The following is a 17,309-nucleotide window of genomic DNA, read 5'->3' as shown; positions in this document are numbered from 1 at the left end:
AAGGATGTCTACTTACACAACCTCGATACCGGGCTCTTACGTTATATAGGAAGAAGCGTCCCTCAAAATGATGCACCAAGTGATCGAGACATCTTACGTGCACATACAAACGTGTACAATAACTTGTTGAGCAATTTTAATATATTCATGATCATTCTAATGCGCGTCTTGTTCTAATGCGCATCTTTGGATGTAATCATGTAAGGGCAACTGCTCTTAACAGTTTGACTATAAAATTCTCACGCATACATTTGTTATTGTCATTCTCCGCAACTCCTTTTGTTTATATTACAGAAAGGCGAAACTAGTTATTGTAAAACTATATTAGTTCGATCATATAAAACTCAAGAACTAGAACCACACCTCGATTCCCCTGCCATTGAGAGAACTTCGTGATCATAAGGAGCCAACTCTGACATGGTACCAGTCAGGATCATAAGGAGCCAACTCCTCGAATCTTGCGGTCTTAACGATGTCAGTCCATGGAGGAAGCTCAACCTGCTCACAAACATCAAAAGAACAAGCAAATCGCAAAGAATTACAGAAAATCACAGATAAGTACACACTCGAAATAATCAAATCACAGAAAATTACACCTCCAAAAAGTTTGAAAATCCTTAATGAACTTAACTGAACCAAAATTCTACAACTGTACACAAAATGAACAGAGTAGCTTCCTAAAGAACACTGAGATACACTGAGAATTCGAACGCCGAAGCGGTGACTCCTGTGAAAAACCAACATGGGTCTCGATCCAAGAAGCACGACAACTCGAGATACACTGAGAATTCGAACTCCAATGTTTCCCCTGCACCGAAACCCACCGCTTCACCTGCGTCGAAATCGGCAGCGAAGTCCCACAAATCGGAGTCCAAGAACGCAAACCCGGTTGTTCGTTCGCCAGGGAACAAGATCCGGGAGAGGAAGCTCGTCGTCGCTGTTAAAGGAAGAAAATTGTTAATGAGTGATTATAGGAATCAGGAAGATAGTCAACGATTTGGCTCCAGAGATTTTAGGAGTAAATGTAATTAGCATCAAATTAGGATTCTTTTACCTATAATAGTTCTCAGCTGTTTGTATAAATCCTTGTATTCTCTGTACAAAGTCATATCAGTAAAAATCACTAATTCTACATTTTTACATGGTATCAGAGCACCGATCCTGGTGACTCTAGAGGCTCATTCACCTTCCGCTACAAACACAGTCAATCTTCCCTGCAAACAGCTTACATGGGTGACGAGAAACCAACAGACGTGATGCCAAATGCATCTGATCCTCTCACCCTTCACCACTCGGATTCACCGGGTCTTGTTTTAGTCTCAAAACCCCTTGACGGACACAACTATGGACAATGGAGCCGTTCTATGCGCATTGCTCTCAGCGCAAAGAACAAGCTCGGATTTTTTGATGGGCTCTATTATCTTACACCAAGCCAAAACCCGCATCTAGCCAACCATGTTCGCCACACTACTGACCTATGGCACCAACGCCTAGGACACCCTTCATATGTACCTTTACATTCCTTGTCAACAAGTGTTCCAGAAATAATGTTTGAGTCCAAACACATGTGTGAAATTTGCCATTTGGCAAAACAAACTAGATTGTCTTTTCCTTCAAGTTCAATTAAATCTATTGCACCTTTTGACTTAATTCATTGTGATATTTGGGGGCCTCACAAAATTCATACACATTCAGGGGCACGTTATTTTTTAACCATTGTAGATGATTTTACTCGATTTACATGGGTGCATCTTATGCGTTTCAAGTCTGATACACAATCCTTGATAAAATCATTTTTTTCTTGGGTCAAAACTCAATTTCATTATGACATTAAAATCTTACGCGCCGACAATGGTGGTGAGTTTCTATCCATGCACAATTTTTTGGAAACAAATGGAACCATCTTCCAACATTCTTGTACACATACCCCTCAACAAAACGGAGTTGTTGAACGTAAACATCGGCATCTTTTAAATATTGGACGTGCCCTCCGTTTTCAAGCCAATTTACCACTAAAATTTTGGGGGGAAAGTATCCAAACCGCTTGTTACCTCATCAATCGACTTCCCACACCATTATTATGCCACCAATCTCCCTATGAACGTTTACATGGTCAACAACCCAATTATTCCCATCTACGAGTTTTTGGATGCCTTTGTTATGCCACAAATCTTCTTCCCACACACAAATTTGATGCACGTGCACGACGATGCATTTTCCTTGGCTATCCCCTAGGACAAAAAGGTTATCGTGTCTATGACCTTGCAACCAAGCAATTTTTTACCTCTCGAGATGTTCATTTTCATGAGCATATTTTTCCCTTTGCACACTCCCCACCAGAACATCAAAATGATCTCCCTGTACTTCCTATCCTACCAGATGCCCAATTTTCCAACCTTCCCATTTTCCCACCTTCAGCCCCACCTACGGACCCACCTACTCTCCACCCTGCAACTTATCAGGACCACAACCCCATAAACCATCTTCCACACGCCCCTGATTCCCCCATTCCTGATGCTTCCCCTTCCTCACCTAACCTCACTCCACCACTTCAATCATCACCCACTGATCACTTCAATCCCTCCCCACCTTCATCCTCACCGCCACCTCCACCCCCTCCACTTCGGCAGTCCACCCGACCTAAACATCCACCTGCATATTTTAAAGATTATACGGCTTATCATGCGGCTTTGCTCACGCCCACTACTGCCTCTTCCTCCACGTCCGGTACTCGCTATCCCCTCCAACGGTACGTTTCTTATGCTCATTTGTCACCTGCTTACCGGACTTTTGTTTCTAATGTATCTCAACTTGTGGAACCATCCACTTATGAACAAGCTTGTCATAACCCTCATTGGGTTGTAGCCATGGCCACTGAACTTCAAGCTCTTGAAGCAAATCAGACTTGGAGCATGGTTTCTTTGCCTCCTGGTCAGCGTCCGATCAGTTGTAAGTGGGTCTTCAAGATCAAATATAAATCGGATGGAACGATAGACCGTTACAAAGCTCGTCTTGTTGCTAAGGGTTTTACCCAACGTGAAGGTATCGATTACAAAGAAACCTTTGCTCCGGTCGCGAAGCTCACCACTGTGCGTTGTTTGTTGACCGTCGCTGCTGTTCGTAATTGGCCTTTACATCAGATGGATGTGCAGAATGCGTTTCTTCATGGTGATCTCCATGAAGAAGTGTACATGCTGCCTCCGCCTGGTTCTCGTCGACAGGGGGAGCGTCTCGTGTGTCGACTCCATAAGTCTTTGTACGGACTCAAGCAGGCCTCCCGAAGTTGGTTTCAAAAATTCCACTCTGCCATTTGCGAAATTGGGTTCACACAATCTCGGGCTGATTACTCTTTGTTCACTCAAGTCACTGGTGGTTCTCTCACCATTATATTACTATATGTTGACGACTTGGTTATTACAGGGAATGATGATGCCGCAATCAACAATCTTAAACAATTCCTCAATAGCCGCTTCCGGATTAAAGATCTTGGACCCTTGAAATACTTCCTTGGAGTCGAGGTGGCACGTTCAAAAGCCGGCATTACCATTTGTCAGCGCAAATACACACTAGACATACTGGAAGAGGCCGGTTTACTTGGTGTTAAGCCGGCAAAGGTCCCAATGGAGCCTGACTTGGTATTATTGCCTACTGGTAGCGATCCTCTCAAAGATCCAACGAGATTTCGACGATTAATTGGGAAGTTGATTTACTTGACAATTACAAGGCCAGAAATCATATATGCCGTCAATACCTTAAGCCAATTTATGCAGGAGCCAAAGCGACATCACCTTGATGCAGCACATCGACTCCTCCAATATCTTAAAGAAGCTCCAGGTCAAGGGTTATTTCTCTCTGCACAAAGTAAACTGAATTTGATTGGTTATTGCGATGCGGATTGGGCTCGTTGTCCGATCACACGCCGTTCTGTCACAGGTTATTGTATCTTTCTTGGGAACTCACTTGTATCCTGGAAAAGCAAGAAGCAGGTCACTGTAGCACGTTCATCTGCGGAAGCAGAGTATCGTTCCATGGCTGCAATAACTTGTGAACTAACATGGTTAAGATACTTGTTGAGGGACTTGCATGTAACTCATCCTAATCCAGCAAGATTATTTTGTGATAATCAGGCTGCTTTGTACATTGCAGCAAATCCCGTGTTCCATGAGCGGACCAAACATATTGAGCTTGACTGTCATACTGTCCGCGAGAAAATTCAAAGGGGAGAAGTTAGAACGGCCTATGTACAAACAGGGGAACAAATTGCTGACATGTTTACCAAGCCATTGCGGGCACCTGTTTCCGTTCACACCTTGGCAAGTTGGGTGTTATTGATATCCACACTCCAACTTGAGGGGGAGTGTTAAAGGAAGAAAATTGTTAATGAGTGATTATAGGAATCAGGAAGATAGTCAACGATTTGGCTCCAGAGATTTTAGGAGTAAATGTAATTAGCATCAAATTAGGATTCTTTTACCTATAATAGTTCTCAGCTGTTTGTATAAATCCTTGTATTCTCTGTACAAAGTCATATCAGTAAAAATCACTAATTCTACATTTTTACAGTCGCGAAGAAGAAATCGAAGAAGGAGAACCCGAATGTCGCCTGCAAGTGCAAAGAGAAGGGAAATTCGAAGATGTGCCTCTGCGTTGCGTATGAAAATCTGCAGGCGTCGCAGGAAGAGTTCTTTAAGAAGCGAAACGACGACGATGTCGAATCCGAGAGTTTGAAGGAGAGCGACAGAGCTGAGCGTGAACTGGAGGAAGCAATCGAGGAGGGTTTCAGGATTCAGGACCTTCAAATTGAAGATGGGTCGGGTGATTTGGACCCGGATAGTGAATTGGGTTGTTCGACAATCAAGAGAAGAAGGGACAAGTTGTTCGAAGAGGCGAGGAAGAGTGTGCCGGAGCGTGGGAAGGTGATGTATTTGGTTCAGGCATTTGAGAAGCTGTTTTCGATTCCGAGCTCGAAGGATTCGGATGAGCAGAATGGGGAGGAGGAGGCGGCGGAAGAGATTGGGAAGAAGGCGGAGAAGTGGACATTGCCTGGATTGCAGCCTCCTCCGAAGACGCCGGAAACACAGGTTTCATCGTCATCGTTTTTCCCGTCTGATTTGTGCTTGACGTTGGAGAATCTCGGTCTGGATCCGCGGCCTTCAGTCTCTTCTTCTTGGGATGGAAGTCTGGGAAGGTTAGCAATTATACTTGACTATTTAATAAAGTAAAACCAACTTAAAATCCATAAACCATTAGAAAACTCATTTTCTGTTATAAATACGCAAAATTTAGAGAGATAACCTTTATTAGAAACATGAGCGAAGCAGTTGCAAAATATTATACCAACACAAGCTGTTGCAGAGGAAGTAATGTATATTATTGCTATTAGTTGTTTTTCTCTTCCAAGTCTCATTTGATCAAATGTAGTGCTCTATTTATAGAGCAACCTCATAGGAAACAAACAAATGACACTATTAAACTTGTGAAAGAGTTACTATAGACATGTGGGCAAACATACCCACTATTTTACAATACTCCCCTTTGGATGCCCACATATCAACATTAGTTGCCTCGTTAAAACCTTGCTTGGAAAAACTCAGTGGGAAAAAAAAAACCATAGCGAAGGAAAAAGAGTACAACTTTACCCGGATTGTTAATATGGCGTTAAGAAAGCTTATGTTGCCTCGTTAAAACCTTGATAGGAAAAATCCTAATCGAAGGAAAAAGAGTACAACATGCATGTATCATGGATGCTCTCCCTGAATTGTATCTCCCCCTGATTCCGCATTCTTCAAATTTGTAAGTCGACGTAATCCGATTCCCTACACTAACTTCTGAAATGTACACTTTGGTAGAGATTTGGTGAACAAGTCTGCCAGATTTTCATTGGAACGGATTTGTCTGACTTCAATAACTTTAGCCTTCTGAAGCTCATGTGCATTGAAAAATCTTGGAGATATGTGTTTAGTCTTATCGCCTTTGATGAATCCTTCCTTCATCTGGGCGACACAGGCTGCATTATCTTCATGGATGACAGTTGGAGTGTCTGTCTTTGAAGGTAGACCACATGAATTCCGGATGTGATGGATCATTGATCTTAACCAAGAACATTTACGACTTGCTTCATGAGTACTAAGTTTCCAACTCCAAAACTGCAAAGTACTAGACTGTCCGCACTTTATGAATTTTCCAACCATAAAGCTCGATTCGCTTGTAGTTTAGTTAATTAAGAGGCATTTGAAGTTTTGAATTCGATTCTCACCTGAGCTCTGACTTTTAGAGAGAGAGAGAGGAAGGTGGGAAGGTTTGGTTTTGCTCTGAAAAATAGTGTAAAGAATAAATGGAGGATTATTGGATCCAAAGAATTGTATAAAATGATAAATTTGTTAGGCTGAAGACGAAAGAAAGGTGTTTTGATTGAGCTAATGTTTAACAACGTCCAAGAGACCTCTTCATTTCCAAGCAAAAACAAAGACTTCTTCCCAGGGCCGGTCTACAGATTTTTGTGGCCCCGACACCACAAAATGTGCCCTCATTTTATATAAAAAAATTATTTGTTTTCATACCTAAGACATCGATAAAATTATACTTAGAAAAACACTTCAAACTTAATAATTTAGAAACACGGAAAAACTAATTTATTTTGTATCGTGAAAAGGAAACAAAAAAACTCCAGGATTACAAGTATATAGATATGAGTTTTGTTTTTCATCTGAACTTTTAAAGTGTTTTTGTATGAATCGTGAGTTTTTTTTCTTATTTACTAACCTTGTCAATATGGGACTAAAAAAATAATGATTTTTTTTTAGTCTTTAATTGATATGTATAAGTAATAAATGGGTAGTAAATTAAACTTTTTTATAACACGTCATATGATTTGCAAATTTGGTTAACGCATTACTCTTTGTTGAATATTAGATTTGAATTGGAACAAATGTTTTAAAAATAACAACCCACATAGCTACTACTTACTAATTAAAAATAAATTAACAACTAAACAAAAATTCGTAAAAATTAAAAAGTAAATAAGCACACATGGTGTTTTGAACCCAAGACCTCCTTATTAATTTCAAACAACAAAACCACCAGTTATAGTTAAATTTCTTTGTCATTGAACCAAATTTTATAACTTTATACTCTTATGAGAACATATATAAATATGTCATCCTAATAATTTTGGTGCCCCCAATTATTTTGAACCCTGGACGGTCGCCCTGCCCGCACTTGGCTTTGGCCGGCCCTTCTTCCTCCTCCTCTTTTCTTTTTATACTCTCTCCCAATCATTAACCAATGCTTCTTAAACTAAAATTTATGAACATATTTAGTCCAATCAATTGCGAAGAAAAAGAGTACGGAGATTTCGAATACTAGTGTGGTTTTGACTAAATGAGCTCAAGAATATTTTTATCTTAATTTATTTGGTCAGTCTTATCATAGATTAGGAGAGATTTTAGTATCTGACGAATCAAATATCTGTATGATCAAACATAAAACCGAGATTACCCAAGTTATCATTTGCATGCAATTAGTCGTACAATACGTTAAGGAAATTGGAATGAGAAGAGGATTCTCGATCTTAGGAATTCTCAAATCGTGTCCGTTCATCGTATATCGTGCGATCAGTTTTTATCATATACTATTTATATTTAATTTTAAATAAAAATTTTAAAATAATTTATGATCGCTTGATGTACGATGAACGAATACGATTTGAAGATCCTCAGAATCCTCACAAAGAAAATCTGGAGAAGATCCTCATTCAGGAAATTGGGTGAGGACAGAACAGAACCACGTTTGACAAGTCCCCAAGGGTGCATTTGGTATGCGGGACGGGACGGAACGGGACGAGGCGTTCCGTCCTGCGTTTGGTACGCCAAAAAAAGGTGGAACACACTGTTCCATGGGACAAAATTTGGGTGTTTTTGTGTCCCGTGTCTACCCCCTGGAACGAGTTGTTCCACGCCTGTGGAACACAATATTTTACCATTTTAAGACAAATATACCCCATATCTTTTTCAAAAATTACACCGTCTAAATCATTACAAACCCTAAAACAATCTCTTCTCTCTACCTGCCGCTGTCTTCCTCATTCCTCTCCTCTGCATCTCCCCCCTTCGCAACCTTCCTCCTCATCCTCTGCATCTCCCCTTTGCAACCTTCTTTGTGAACTTTAGCTCTGCATCTCCAGTCCAGGTACGATCTGCCTCTCGGTCTCTCTTTCTTTGTATTGCTTCGATCTGCAACTGAAAAAAAAAAATTGCTTCCAGGGGGTCTGATGCGTTTTTCTTTCTGTTCATACTCTTAAATTTTTGGAACCCACCATCCTAATGTACTAGAGTTCCAATCTAGCTTTATATGCAACAGCCATCAACTCACTCAATTTGTTGGGGACACACGAACACTGATTTGGTGAAAACACGCCTCCAAAATATAAGACTTGATTTTGGGATTTCCCTTCTAATTAGTTTGCTGCAGCAATAAAATCAGAAAATTAAAAAACAAGTTCATTTCTGAACAAAAAAAATCTCACAGTTAATTTGAACTCCTTGAGTTCCCAGTTTCATTCCTGGAATTGGAGCCCTTCAGCCATATTATTATTTTTGTCTAGTCGCAACTGTTCTTTTGTGCGGATTAATTACAAACAAGGGTAAGTTAGTCATTTTTATATTTTGGTTCCGTTCTCTGTCCTGCGCACCAAACGCAGAACGGAACAACTCTCTCATTCTGTCCTGCATGTACCAAACGTAACATGGGACCACTGTTCCGTCCCGTCCCGTCCCGTCCCGTCCCGTCTGCGTACCAAACGCTACCCAAAAGTACCATTTTTTGCTTGCTTCCCATTTTTTTGCAAAAAAGTAGAAAAGTAATTAGGTTTCAGGTTTAAACCTTGATGAGAGAGAGAGAGACTGCAAGGAAAGGAAAGGAAGGAGAAAGGTGGACGAAAGGTATGAGTAGAATAGGCCGACACGTCAACCTTTGCTCTTTGTACACGTTGCGACTGTTGCTTTTTCTCCTCTTCCTACAACTCTCTCTTTTGTCCGGATTAAAGAAAACAACTACAGTTTTTTATTTTTCTTTCTCACAGATTCCGGCGGCTGACTTGGCAGATACATACCCGGAGAAAGGAATGCTGGTGTAATTTAAGTCAATCGTGCACTATATGTAACATTTTTAATTTTAAAATGCAGGATTAATTGTCTGTTTGACTATGAAACCGTCATGGAGTACTATCCACATGTCCATATATGGGTAGATGATGAGCCTTATGTTTTATGTTATAGAATTTCTGTCTCTTAATCTTTTTCAATTCATCCGATCCTACAGTCGATAATTATAAAGGTGTGAGAAACAAAAAGAGATGTGTAGATATCACACCCCTTTAGTTAACAAAATACATTAGAATACAAGTTGATATCCACCATTTACATGACGGTGTTACGATCACAACCAAAAATCTCTCTTTTCAATTGGGCATGTGTTGTGAGGTCAGTCTGTATTGAGGACAAACACTTGCCCAACTCTCCTTTCCAGCATGTTACGAAGGTTGGTTCTTGTATTTCATACACTAGGACCTGCTAAATACCAATTTCATCCCTCAAAGAATGCAGATTTTGTTGAGTTGGGTAAGGGTTGAATTGGAAATGTAATGGGATTAACTTTGCCAAACTTTCCTTCCATCATATAAAAGTTTGGTTTGTACATATATTTCAGTTACATATCAATTTTGAGCCCTAAAAAATGCAGCCCTGCTGCTTTAATAATCCAGCTGACTTTCCAGGGCCTGAAACACAACAGACATGAAACTAAAGTTACTAGCAGGCCAGCAGCAAATTAATCAAGGTAAAAAATGCTAGAGGATAGATGTCATTACCACTTTGGAGGATAACGAGTTGGCAAGTTTCTGTTTTTATTTCCTCCGAAGACATGACGCACCAAATCTACTTCTCGCCTTGTCAGTGAGATCAACGGTTTAAGAAGGAGGATGGGAGAGTGCATGTCTTAATGAGAGATGCATGGCAGGATTTCTTACATAAATAAGCAGCTGCGGTGCTTAACTCTTTCTGCTCCGGGTGATTGCATTTCACTCCAAATAGAGATTCAACTGCTCTCGGATGAATCTACTTGGCTCCAAAGTATCTCGGCGTAAGCCTTCTCCTCCTCCTTCTCTTCTGCAACATAATCATCCGCCTCAACTACTTCATCTTCGTCTGGAGTCTCTTCCATAATTTCCTCGGTTGTAGCTTCTTCTAAAAGTCTTTGTCTCTCTTGTTCAGTAAGTTCGGCTAATGCCTCCCTCATAGCCTTCCCTGTTGCTGGCCTGTCTCCTCGCCTGTATTTTGGAGCAGGCACAACGAATGGCAAAACAATATTATCCAATTTTGCGCTATTTTTGTTGGCGCTACCATCTGTGTCTGTTGGGGGAAAGGTGAAAATGATCCCAAGTTCATAGTTGCAAATACGAAGCATCTGACCCAAAGTAGAGTTGGCCTTCCCTAGTCCGTTCATGTTTAAACCAAATGGACTATTGATTGGTCGTCCCCAGGCCGCTGCACTGAAATTATGGGAACCACAATAAACCCAACCAAATGAAGATCCGTCTGTCTTTGAGTGGAAGCGTCTCCGTGCCATCTGCATATATTAGAAATGTAATGCAGATAAGATGCTACAATATTATCCATATGGCAGTGTAAGACAAGATGCCAGATGCCTCTTGCGATAAATTCATACCTTGCTGTGCATTGGATGTCCTACTCTATCGTAGGGGTGAGGAAGTGCATCATGAAGTATGTCTATAGTCCTCAGCCTTTGCCATGTTTTCTAAGGATTCCGTGTTAGACTGGAATTCCGTAGATCATGTTTTCTAAGTCATACCTTGCTGCAGATCATGTTCTACGTATGTATGACTTGTAATCCTATAAATATTAATGCACGAGGCTCACTCGATTATTGAGTTGAGATTTATAATTACTATCTTTCAGTAAACTCTTCAAGAATTTCTATAAAAGGACAGAGTGTCTAATTACCTCTGGATCGGACTCTTCAGACTCGAATTCCAATGATTTCTTTCCTGCAGCTACTTGAAAATGCAGCTCGAAATTTGGCATTGATTGACCCAATTGAGGATGCGCCTTAAAAAAACATCCAACTGAATAATCAGAACATGTCTTGTTGTTTCCTCCTCCTAAAGCTGCTGCAAGAGCTTCTTTAGGACAGATATAACCAGAGAAGCTGACGAGTCCGATATCCCACGGTGGAGAGACCCATTTTGCAACATTTCTTGGCAAGAAGCCAAGTTGAACAGAGTCAGCTACAACAAACAAAGAAGTTACTCTACTTAGGTAACCGACAGCATGAAGGGTCACAACTTAACCACATTCACACATTTAGAGGATTCACGATAGACAAATAGAACAACCATCCTGCATGCAATAAAAGAGAAACAATCCCCATTCATACAAGTTTATAATTATATTATGCAAACAACACCTGATACCAAAAGTACATAAAAATAAATTTATAAGTGACTGTTTTTTTAAAGCAATGTGAATTTACCTCCCTCATTGGAGTCAGGAACAAGAATATTCACTGCATTTGCTTCTGCAGGAACATTTGTGTTTCTTGTTAAAACAATTGATAAAGGTTTTGCATGTTCACATGATTTCCTCAGGAATGAAGCCAATTTCTTAAGCTTTGCACCATTTGAGTCTTTGGCATTGCAAAAGAGGTAGCTTAGACCAACTACAGATGCTTCAACAGATCCAAGGAATTTCGCACCAGATGACACACCATGATCAGCCTGACATAAAAATTAGCGACAGAATTAGAAACCTAGTTTGACCAAGCAGCCACTGAAAAAAAACATCTGAAGTCTTCCCTATTGATACTGATAAAATGCAACCACCAAATTGAGCTAAATCCTATTTAGGACTTTTTTGTATGTTTGAAAAGTGGGCATTTAATGAATTCCCTGCCCATACGGTAAAATAAATTATGTAAAACTCATTATTTGGACATAGGCAAAATGAAAATCACAGAAAGGAGCTTGCAATCACTTTAGGGAGGAGAGGTGGAAGTTTGACTTACAAGAAAAACACTGAAACATATTACTACCTAATGCCATGGATCAACTGAGTTTCTGGGTCACATTCAAAGAGAATAATTCAATAAAAAGACAAATGTCTATAGTTCTGGATAAGAAAATGTTAAGGTGGTGTTGACATTTGGAGATCAGCTTTCCTATTCAAAAAAAAAATAAATAAAATTATATATGTAGATGTTGGACTGCACACATCACAAATGAAAGCACTTACAAGCCCGAAGTGCCTGGAATCCAACATAAGCGACTAAATGTCCAGTTGCACCTCCAAAATCATATTTTGTCAATTCAACAATCCACTGGGCCTGACTAGGTACATCAGTCAGTAGCATTGCCATAAATCCAGCCAGCTGAGAAGCAAAATCTGTTTTTGAGTCTTGGTTCGTTTCCCCATCGTGGAATTGAGTAAAAAGGGAAGTATAATCAGGTGCACTTCTACAAGGGAAATCTTGCCACCAGACAGTATTGGTCACTGCATTCCACTGCTAAGTTAAAAGAAGCAATTAGCAATCTGTGCTGAAAATGACATGGAAGAAATTGTGACAGAATGTTCAGTTAATAAACATAAGAGTTTGCATTTATCCATCATTGATAGGCTTTTTTGTAATTAAGATACAAAAATTTGCACATTCCATAAAATTTTCCAGACGTTTCTTTATTAATACAAATCAAAGCATACATGCATTCCAAGTTGCAATTACATTATTCCCAAAGTTCTTAAATAAATTAGAAGTGACCTTTTGCAAATAGGAAATGTAATTAACATCAAAAGAATAGAATATAAATAACAGGACTTCAAACTACACAAGCACCTGTGTTGACACTAAATTTGCTGAGGTAATGATGACACGAATACTATCATCTCTTTTCAGGACCAACAGTTTTGGATGATGGCAAGCAATTCCATGTCTCTTGCGGTCATCACCAAAAGCTATGGCCTCGGGAAACGGGGGATACCTATTATTATGAAAACCATACAAATGAATATTGTTAAATAAAAATAAAGGTCCTGTGCACAATACAAGTGCCCCATTAACGAACGAGATATATGACAAATTACTCACACTAAAACTAAGTTAAGCAACTGTAACTGGCAGATGGCTAGGAATCTCACAGGATGACAAAAACCTACCAATACACCACCATTAGACAGTTAGGATTGAAAAGAGTACTTGAGGTGAAACATTGAGTGAAATATATAATATAATAAAAAGGAGAAGCCAAATGGAATGAGAAACTACAAGGGCGATGCATAAACAATTCATAGATAGGCATGCCAACAACAAAGTATGAAAAAACATATGGTTAACCTACCACAAAATGTCACTTGTAAATGTTGCAATAAACATCTGTGAAATACTTTGCACAGGATAAAGAAGCTCGGGCACGGAAATAACGGAATCTTGACTTGAAGTTGAAGAGTTGTGGCCCATAAAAGAAAGGCCATTCAAGTAAAAGTTCTTGCCAGGTTGTGAAGCAACATTTCTGCCCCATGTTTTGTTCTTGACAATACCATCACAATTAGGAGGGTCTTCCCTACCCGTAAAATTGAAAGATGATGTCTCAATATTCCCATCAGCGACAGAAGTCTCAGAGGGAACTTGAGCATTGTCTTGTCTATGTAAGATGTCACCATTTGGTTCTGAAGCCACTACATTTTCACACCGATGCATGACTGAAGTCAACTGCATTTTATTTTTCACATTGCAATCTATGTGTCAGGTTTGACACAACAATGATTTTTCCCCGTTAAGCGGAAGCCTATCAGTATTGAGACCTGGAGATCCTCCTATATCATTACTTTGTATAAATCCATTCCCAAAGGAATATCTACAGCATTTTCGAATATACGATATAGGGTCATTGCTAAGCAAAATGTGCCTGCACTCACTTAAGAGAAAGTTTGCTCTTCCAACGATTGAAGACGGAGAACCCTCAGCCCGGGGAGCAAAAACCCTCTTACATCCCCTTGGACATGATACACATAAAGGTTTACCGGGTCCTTGGGGGTTATCAAAACTCTGTACAATTTGGTACATTAGTTACAAGATTAAATTATTTTATATCTAAATGCTTAAAATATTTGACAATTTTATAAATCAAAACAAGAAATTGAGTTTTTAAATGGCTTATGGATTTTAAGTTGATTTTGCTTTATTAAATTGTCAAATATTTTAAGCCTTTAAATGTAAATTAATTTTTGTGGCTAATATGCATTTGATCCTCATAGATTCTCAATACTCTAATTATAATTTCCTCCTTTTCCAAGTAAATACATAAATACTTTGTGAGTTTGTTTCTTTTTTGAAAATAAATGCATAAATACTTTTATTACAAATGTATGAAATTTTCATCATCTAAGACTAAGAGAGATCAAATTGGTTTATTCCGAATCTTGATAGTTGAGAATGTGAGAGATTTTAATGGATTTATAAATCCATAGATTTTTATGGAGTTTAATTGATTTGTAGAGATTCCATATAAAATTTTGATTCAATTCCCTTGAAATCTCATGGCAAGAGGTGAGATTTATGGATACTTAAAATACACTACGAAATCTCTCCAATTCCATCTAATTCCTCAACTTTCTCAAATTCTTTAAAATCAATTTCTAATTGAATACACTGGAATGTTATAAACTTTTTAAAAATTCTAATTGAATGCATCCAGATTTCTAAGGATTTTAAAAAACTATCTTAAAATTCTAATTGAATACACCTAAAATTTTAGAGAATCACTTGAATTCCTGATTGAATACCCCCTAGATTCATTAAAAGAATTAAAATCCCTTAAAATCCCAATTGAATACACCCCCTAAATTTCATTTGAAAAGAATGATTGTCGCACCATAAGATTATCTTTGTACCTCTTAAAAAAGATCTTTCAAAGAAACAAATTAATGGTGGAAAAATCACAACTAAACTAGTTGCTTACAAATCATATACAGGATTAAAAATTTAAAAGACATGATTAACGGTCACTAATACGAAAGGGGGAATGAACAAGGCTAAGGAGAAACAGATTAAGGGTTCTTTCTCGTCTTCTTCTTCAGGCTTCAATGTTCGTAAGTGTAGGAGCTCATATCGTTCCATGACAAGCAGCACTTGATCTTCTTGTTTTGAGGCACATGAAACTTCGGTTCTTTCGGTATAGTTGGATGCTTCATTGACCTAACAACGAAGAAACGTAAGCACGACGTCAGAAAACTGTATTACGTCCTACTTATAAATACAATGAATATCAGAATATGTCTGGCTCAATATAGAACATTTGACGGGATAGACTACGCTGTTGGAGGAACTGAAACCATATTTAGTCTCCCTTAAAACTTCAAAGCAGAAAGTTAAAGAACCACAGATTACATGATAACTGTAAATCCTACAAAGCCAGAATCAGTGTAAATCAGTGTAACTTTATAAGAGATTTTATCGACCCGCTTTGCAGGGATGGATTCCAAAAATTATCTGCACTTTCTTTTTCTGCATATTACGAAAACGATTTTTGAATCACCCTTGTCATTCCAAAATGAGAGTATTCCAATCATGATATTGTTTTATCTTGACATGCAAGAAACTTCAAGAGGAGAAAGGGTCTATGTATGATCGGTTTACAATCAGATCAATGAAGTGTTACCTTCTGGGAATGAAAGGCCTGTCAAAGTAGGGCATCGGCTGTGCTTTTGGGACAAGCTCCTTTCTCAATCTTCTTATTTCCTCCTCTTCTGCCAACTGCAAGAGAAAAAACAATAACAAAACTCATATTTCAGGTCGAGAATAACTATGATAATACAAAGCTCATCAAGTGCAATAACTCTTTACCTTCTGCAGTCTCTCTCTTTCCATCTTGTATTGCTCAAACAGGCTCATCTTCTCTGCCACCTGATAGTGCACACAAAAACAAAACCAATTTCACAAAAGGAATTTGTTATCGAGTCTCTTGAAATATAATCACATGCCCAGCATACCAACCGACATCATCCATACAAGTCATTTGTCATATATATCTCCAAAGTGACATTGTAGTCATTTCTTATGTACTAAGAGTAACTTCATGGAGTCCTTAAATTTAGAAGTGTTCCTAAAGGCACCGATAAAACAACTTTGCCACACACATAGTTTGCATGCACTACTGAGCAGAATGATTGAACATATAAAGACAAGCGCATATTCTCAATGCTCAAGTATTTGAAATCACCTGATGGTCAAACTCAGCTCGCTCTACTGCCCGCATGTCACTGTGGAGCTTCAGGTCGGTTGGTATTGTAATTTCTTTTACCGGAGGTTTCAGCAAGCACTGAGATGACAAACACCAAAGGTATGCATGCAAGTTAGTGGTTCAGTCTTGTCTTTCTTGCAATAGCAATAAATCACTTAAATATAGTCATCTTCATGTGATTTCGAACACCGAATTTGTATCTATACCTCTGGTTCGTCAGTTGTCCATGGGAGGCCCTGAGCAATTGGTATCCGCTGCCTCTTCTCCTCCATCATCATCTCTTGTAACTTCTTCACGAACTCTTCCTCCTTTTGTCTTCCCCTTTCCTGCATTGTGATCACCAAACAAAGTTAGAAGCAATGCGAATGCAAGTAAACTTTCGAGCACTTTTTGATACCATCCATTTTCAGCACAATTAACCTCTGTTCTTAGCTTGAATGGCTTAGCACTAGTGGCTCTCTGTTGCAGCTTCATCTTCCATCTCGTTCCTCCCACTGTGCTAGAAGATTCAGAGCTCTGAAATTCGAACCAGAATACAACCTAACCTAAGTTAGTCAATCATTTTCAATCTCCAAATAATTTTTTGATTTGGTGGTCACTGTGTTATAAACTAACAGTTTCGTAATGTACAAATCTTTTTGAAGTAATAAGATCTCGTGGTAGATTATGCTGTTCTGGATGATTTTTGTTGTGTTCTATAGGAAGCTGCTGTGTTCATTTTACTTACAGTTGTTGAGTTTTGGTTCAGTTAAGTGATAGAATTTAAACTAGGTTTATAGAGACTGATTTCATAAACTCAACTCAATTGAATTCAGTCCTTGCTGCTCTTCAACAGCAGCATGTTCTTTATACAAGATTTACATACACGCATGCAATAATAAAAGCCACGCATGCAATAAACAACTACTAGAAAGTGTTTGTCTAGCTGTGTGAGTTTATACAATATTCTTCTGTCCATCTTCTTCAGCATCTTCGACAAGGTTTCATGGCTTCCATTTAGAAT

At 38.9% G+C, this 17,309-nt stretch overlaps 2 protein-coding genes, 2 long non-coding RNA genes and 1 pseudogene across 4 annotated transcripts; 2 read left to right on the top strand and 3 right to left on the bottom strand.

Moving 5' to 3' along the window:
- Positions 1–229: 229 nt before the first annotated feature.
- LOC126582723 (uncharacterized) lies at positions 230–1,406 on the bottom strand. Its single transcript, XR_007609569.1, has 2 exons — positions 632–1,406; positions 230–498 (listed from the first exon to the last, which is right to left on the bottom strand). It is a non-coding gene; the product is annotated as an uncharacterized LOC126582723 (long non-coding RNA).
- A 3,138-nt stretch (positions 1,407–4,544) lies between these two features.
- On the top strand, positions 4,545–5,282 carry LOC126582720 (microtubule-destabilizing protein 60-like). Its single transcript, XM_050246898.1, has one exon. It carries the CDS (start codon positions 4,635–4,637, stop codon positions 5,220–5,222), a length of 588 nt encoding a protein of 195 aa, XP_050102855.1. The 5' UTR covers positions 4,545–4,634; the 3' UTR covers positions 5,223–5,282.
- A 2,705-nt stretch (positions 5,283–7,987) lies between these two features.
- Positions 7,988–9,419, top strand: LOC126582724 (uncharacterized). Its single transcript, XR_007609570.1, has 2 exons — positions 7,988–8,187; positions 9,080–9,419. It is a non-coding gene; the product is annotated as an uncharacterized LOC126582724 (long non-coding RNA).
- An 84-nt stretch (positions 9,420–9,503) lies between these two features.
- Positions 9,504–14,130, bottom strand: LOC126582551 (uncharacterized; annotated as a pseudogene).
- A 799-nt stretch (positions 14,131–14,929) lies between these two features.
- Positions 14,930–16,816, bottom strand: LOC126582718 (microtubule-destabilizing protein 60-like). The gene is made up of 6 exons (XM_050246896.1): positions 16,727–16,816; positions 16,513–16,632; positions 16,286–16,384; positions 15,910–15,969; positions 15,725–15,819; positions 14,930–15,261 (listed from the first exon to the last, which is right to left on the bottom strand). Exons 1-6 carry the CDS (start codon positions 16,778–16,780, stop codon positions 15,147–15,149), a joined length of 543 nt encoding a protein of 180 aa, XP_050102853.1. The 5' UTR covers positions 16,781–16,816; the 3' UTR covers positions 14,930–15,146.
- Between the last annotated feature and the right edge of the window lie 493 nt (positions 16,817–17,309).

This window comes from Malus sylvestris, chromosome 9, assembly GCF_916048215.2.
Source record: "Malus sylvestris chromosome 9, drMalSylv7.2, whole genome shotgun sequence".
Taxonomy (NCBI): domain Eukaryota; kingdom Viridiplantae; phylum Streptophyta; class Magnoliopsida; order Rosales; family Rosaceae; genus Malus; species Malus sylvestris.
The sequence above is the reverse complement of the archived record's forward strand: the minus strand, read 5'-3'. Positions and strand labels throughout refer to the sequence as shown.

Excerpts from the sequence above, each read along its gene's own strand:
- LOC126582718 (XM_050246896.1), bottom strand. The coding sequence starts at position 16,780 with ATGAAGCTGCAACAGAGAGCCACTAGTGCTAAGCCATTCAAGCTAAGA. Across the intron at positions 15,820-15,909 it reads AAAGAGAGAGACTGCAGAAG|TTGGCAGAAGAGGAGGAAAT; the intron begins GTAAAGAGTTAT and ends TTTCTCTTGCAG. Across the intron at positions 15,262-15,724 it reads AGGCCTTTCATTCCCAGAAG|GTCAATGAAGCATCCAACTA; the intron begins GTAACACTTCAT and ends CTTCGTTGTTAG.
- LOC126582720 (XM_050246898.1), top strand. The coding sequence starts at position 4,635 with ATGTGCCTCTGCGTTGCGTATGAAAATCTGCAGGCGTCGCAGGAAGAG.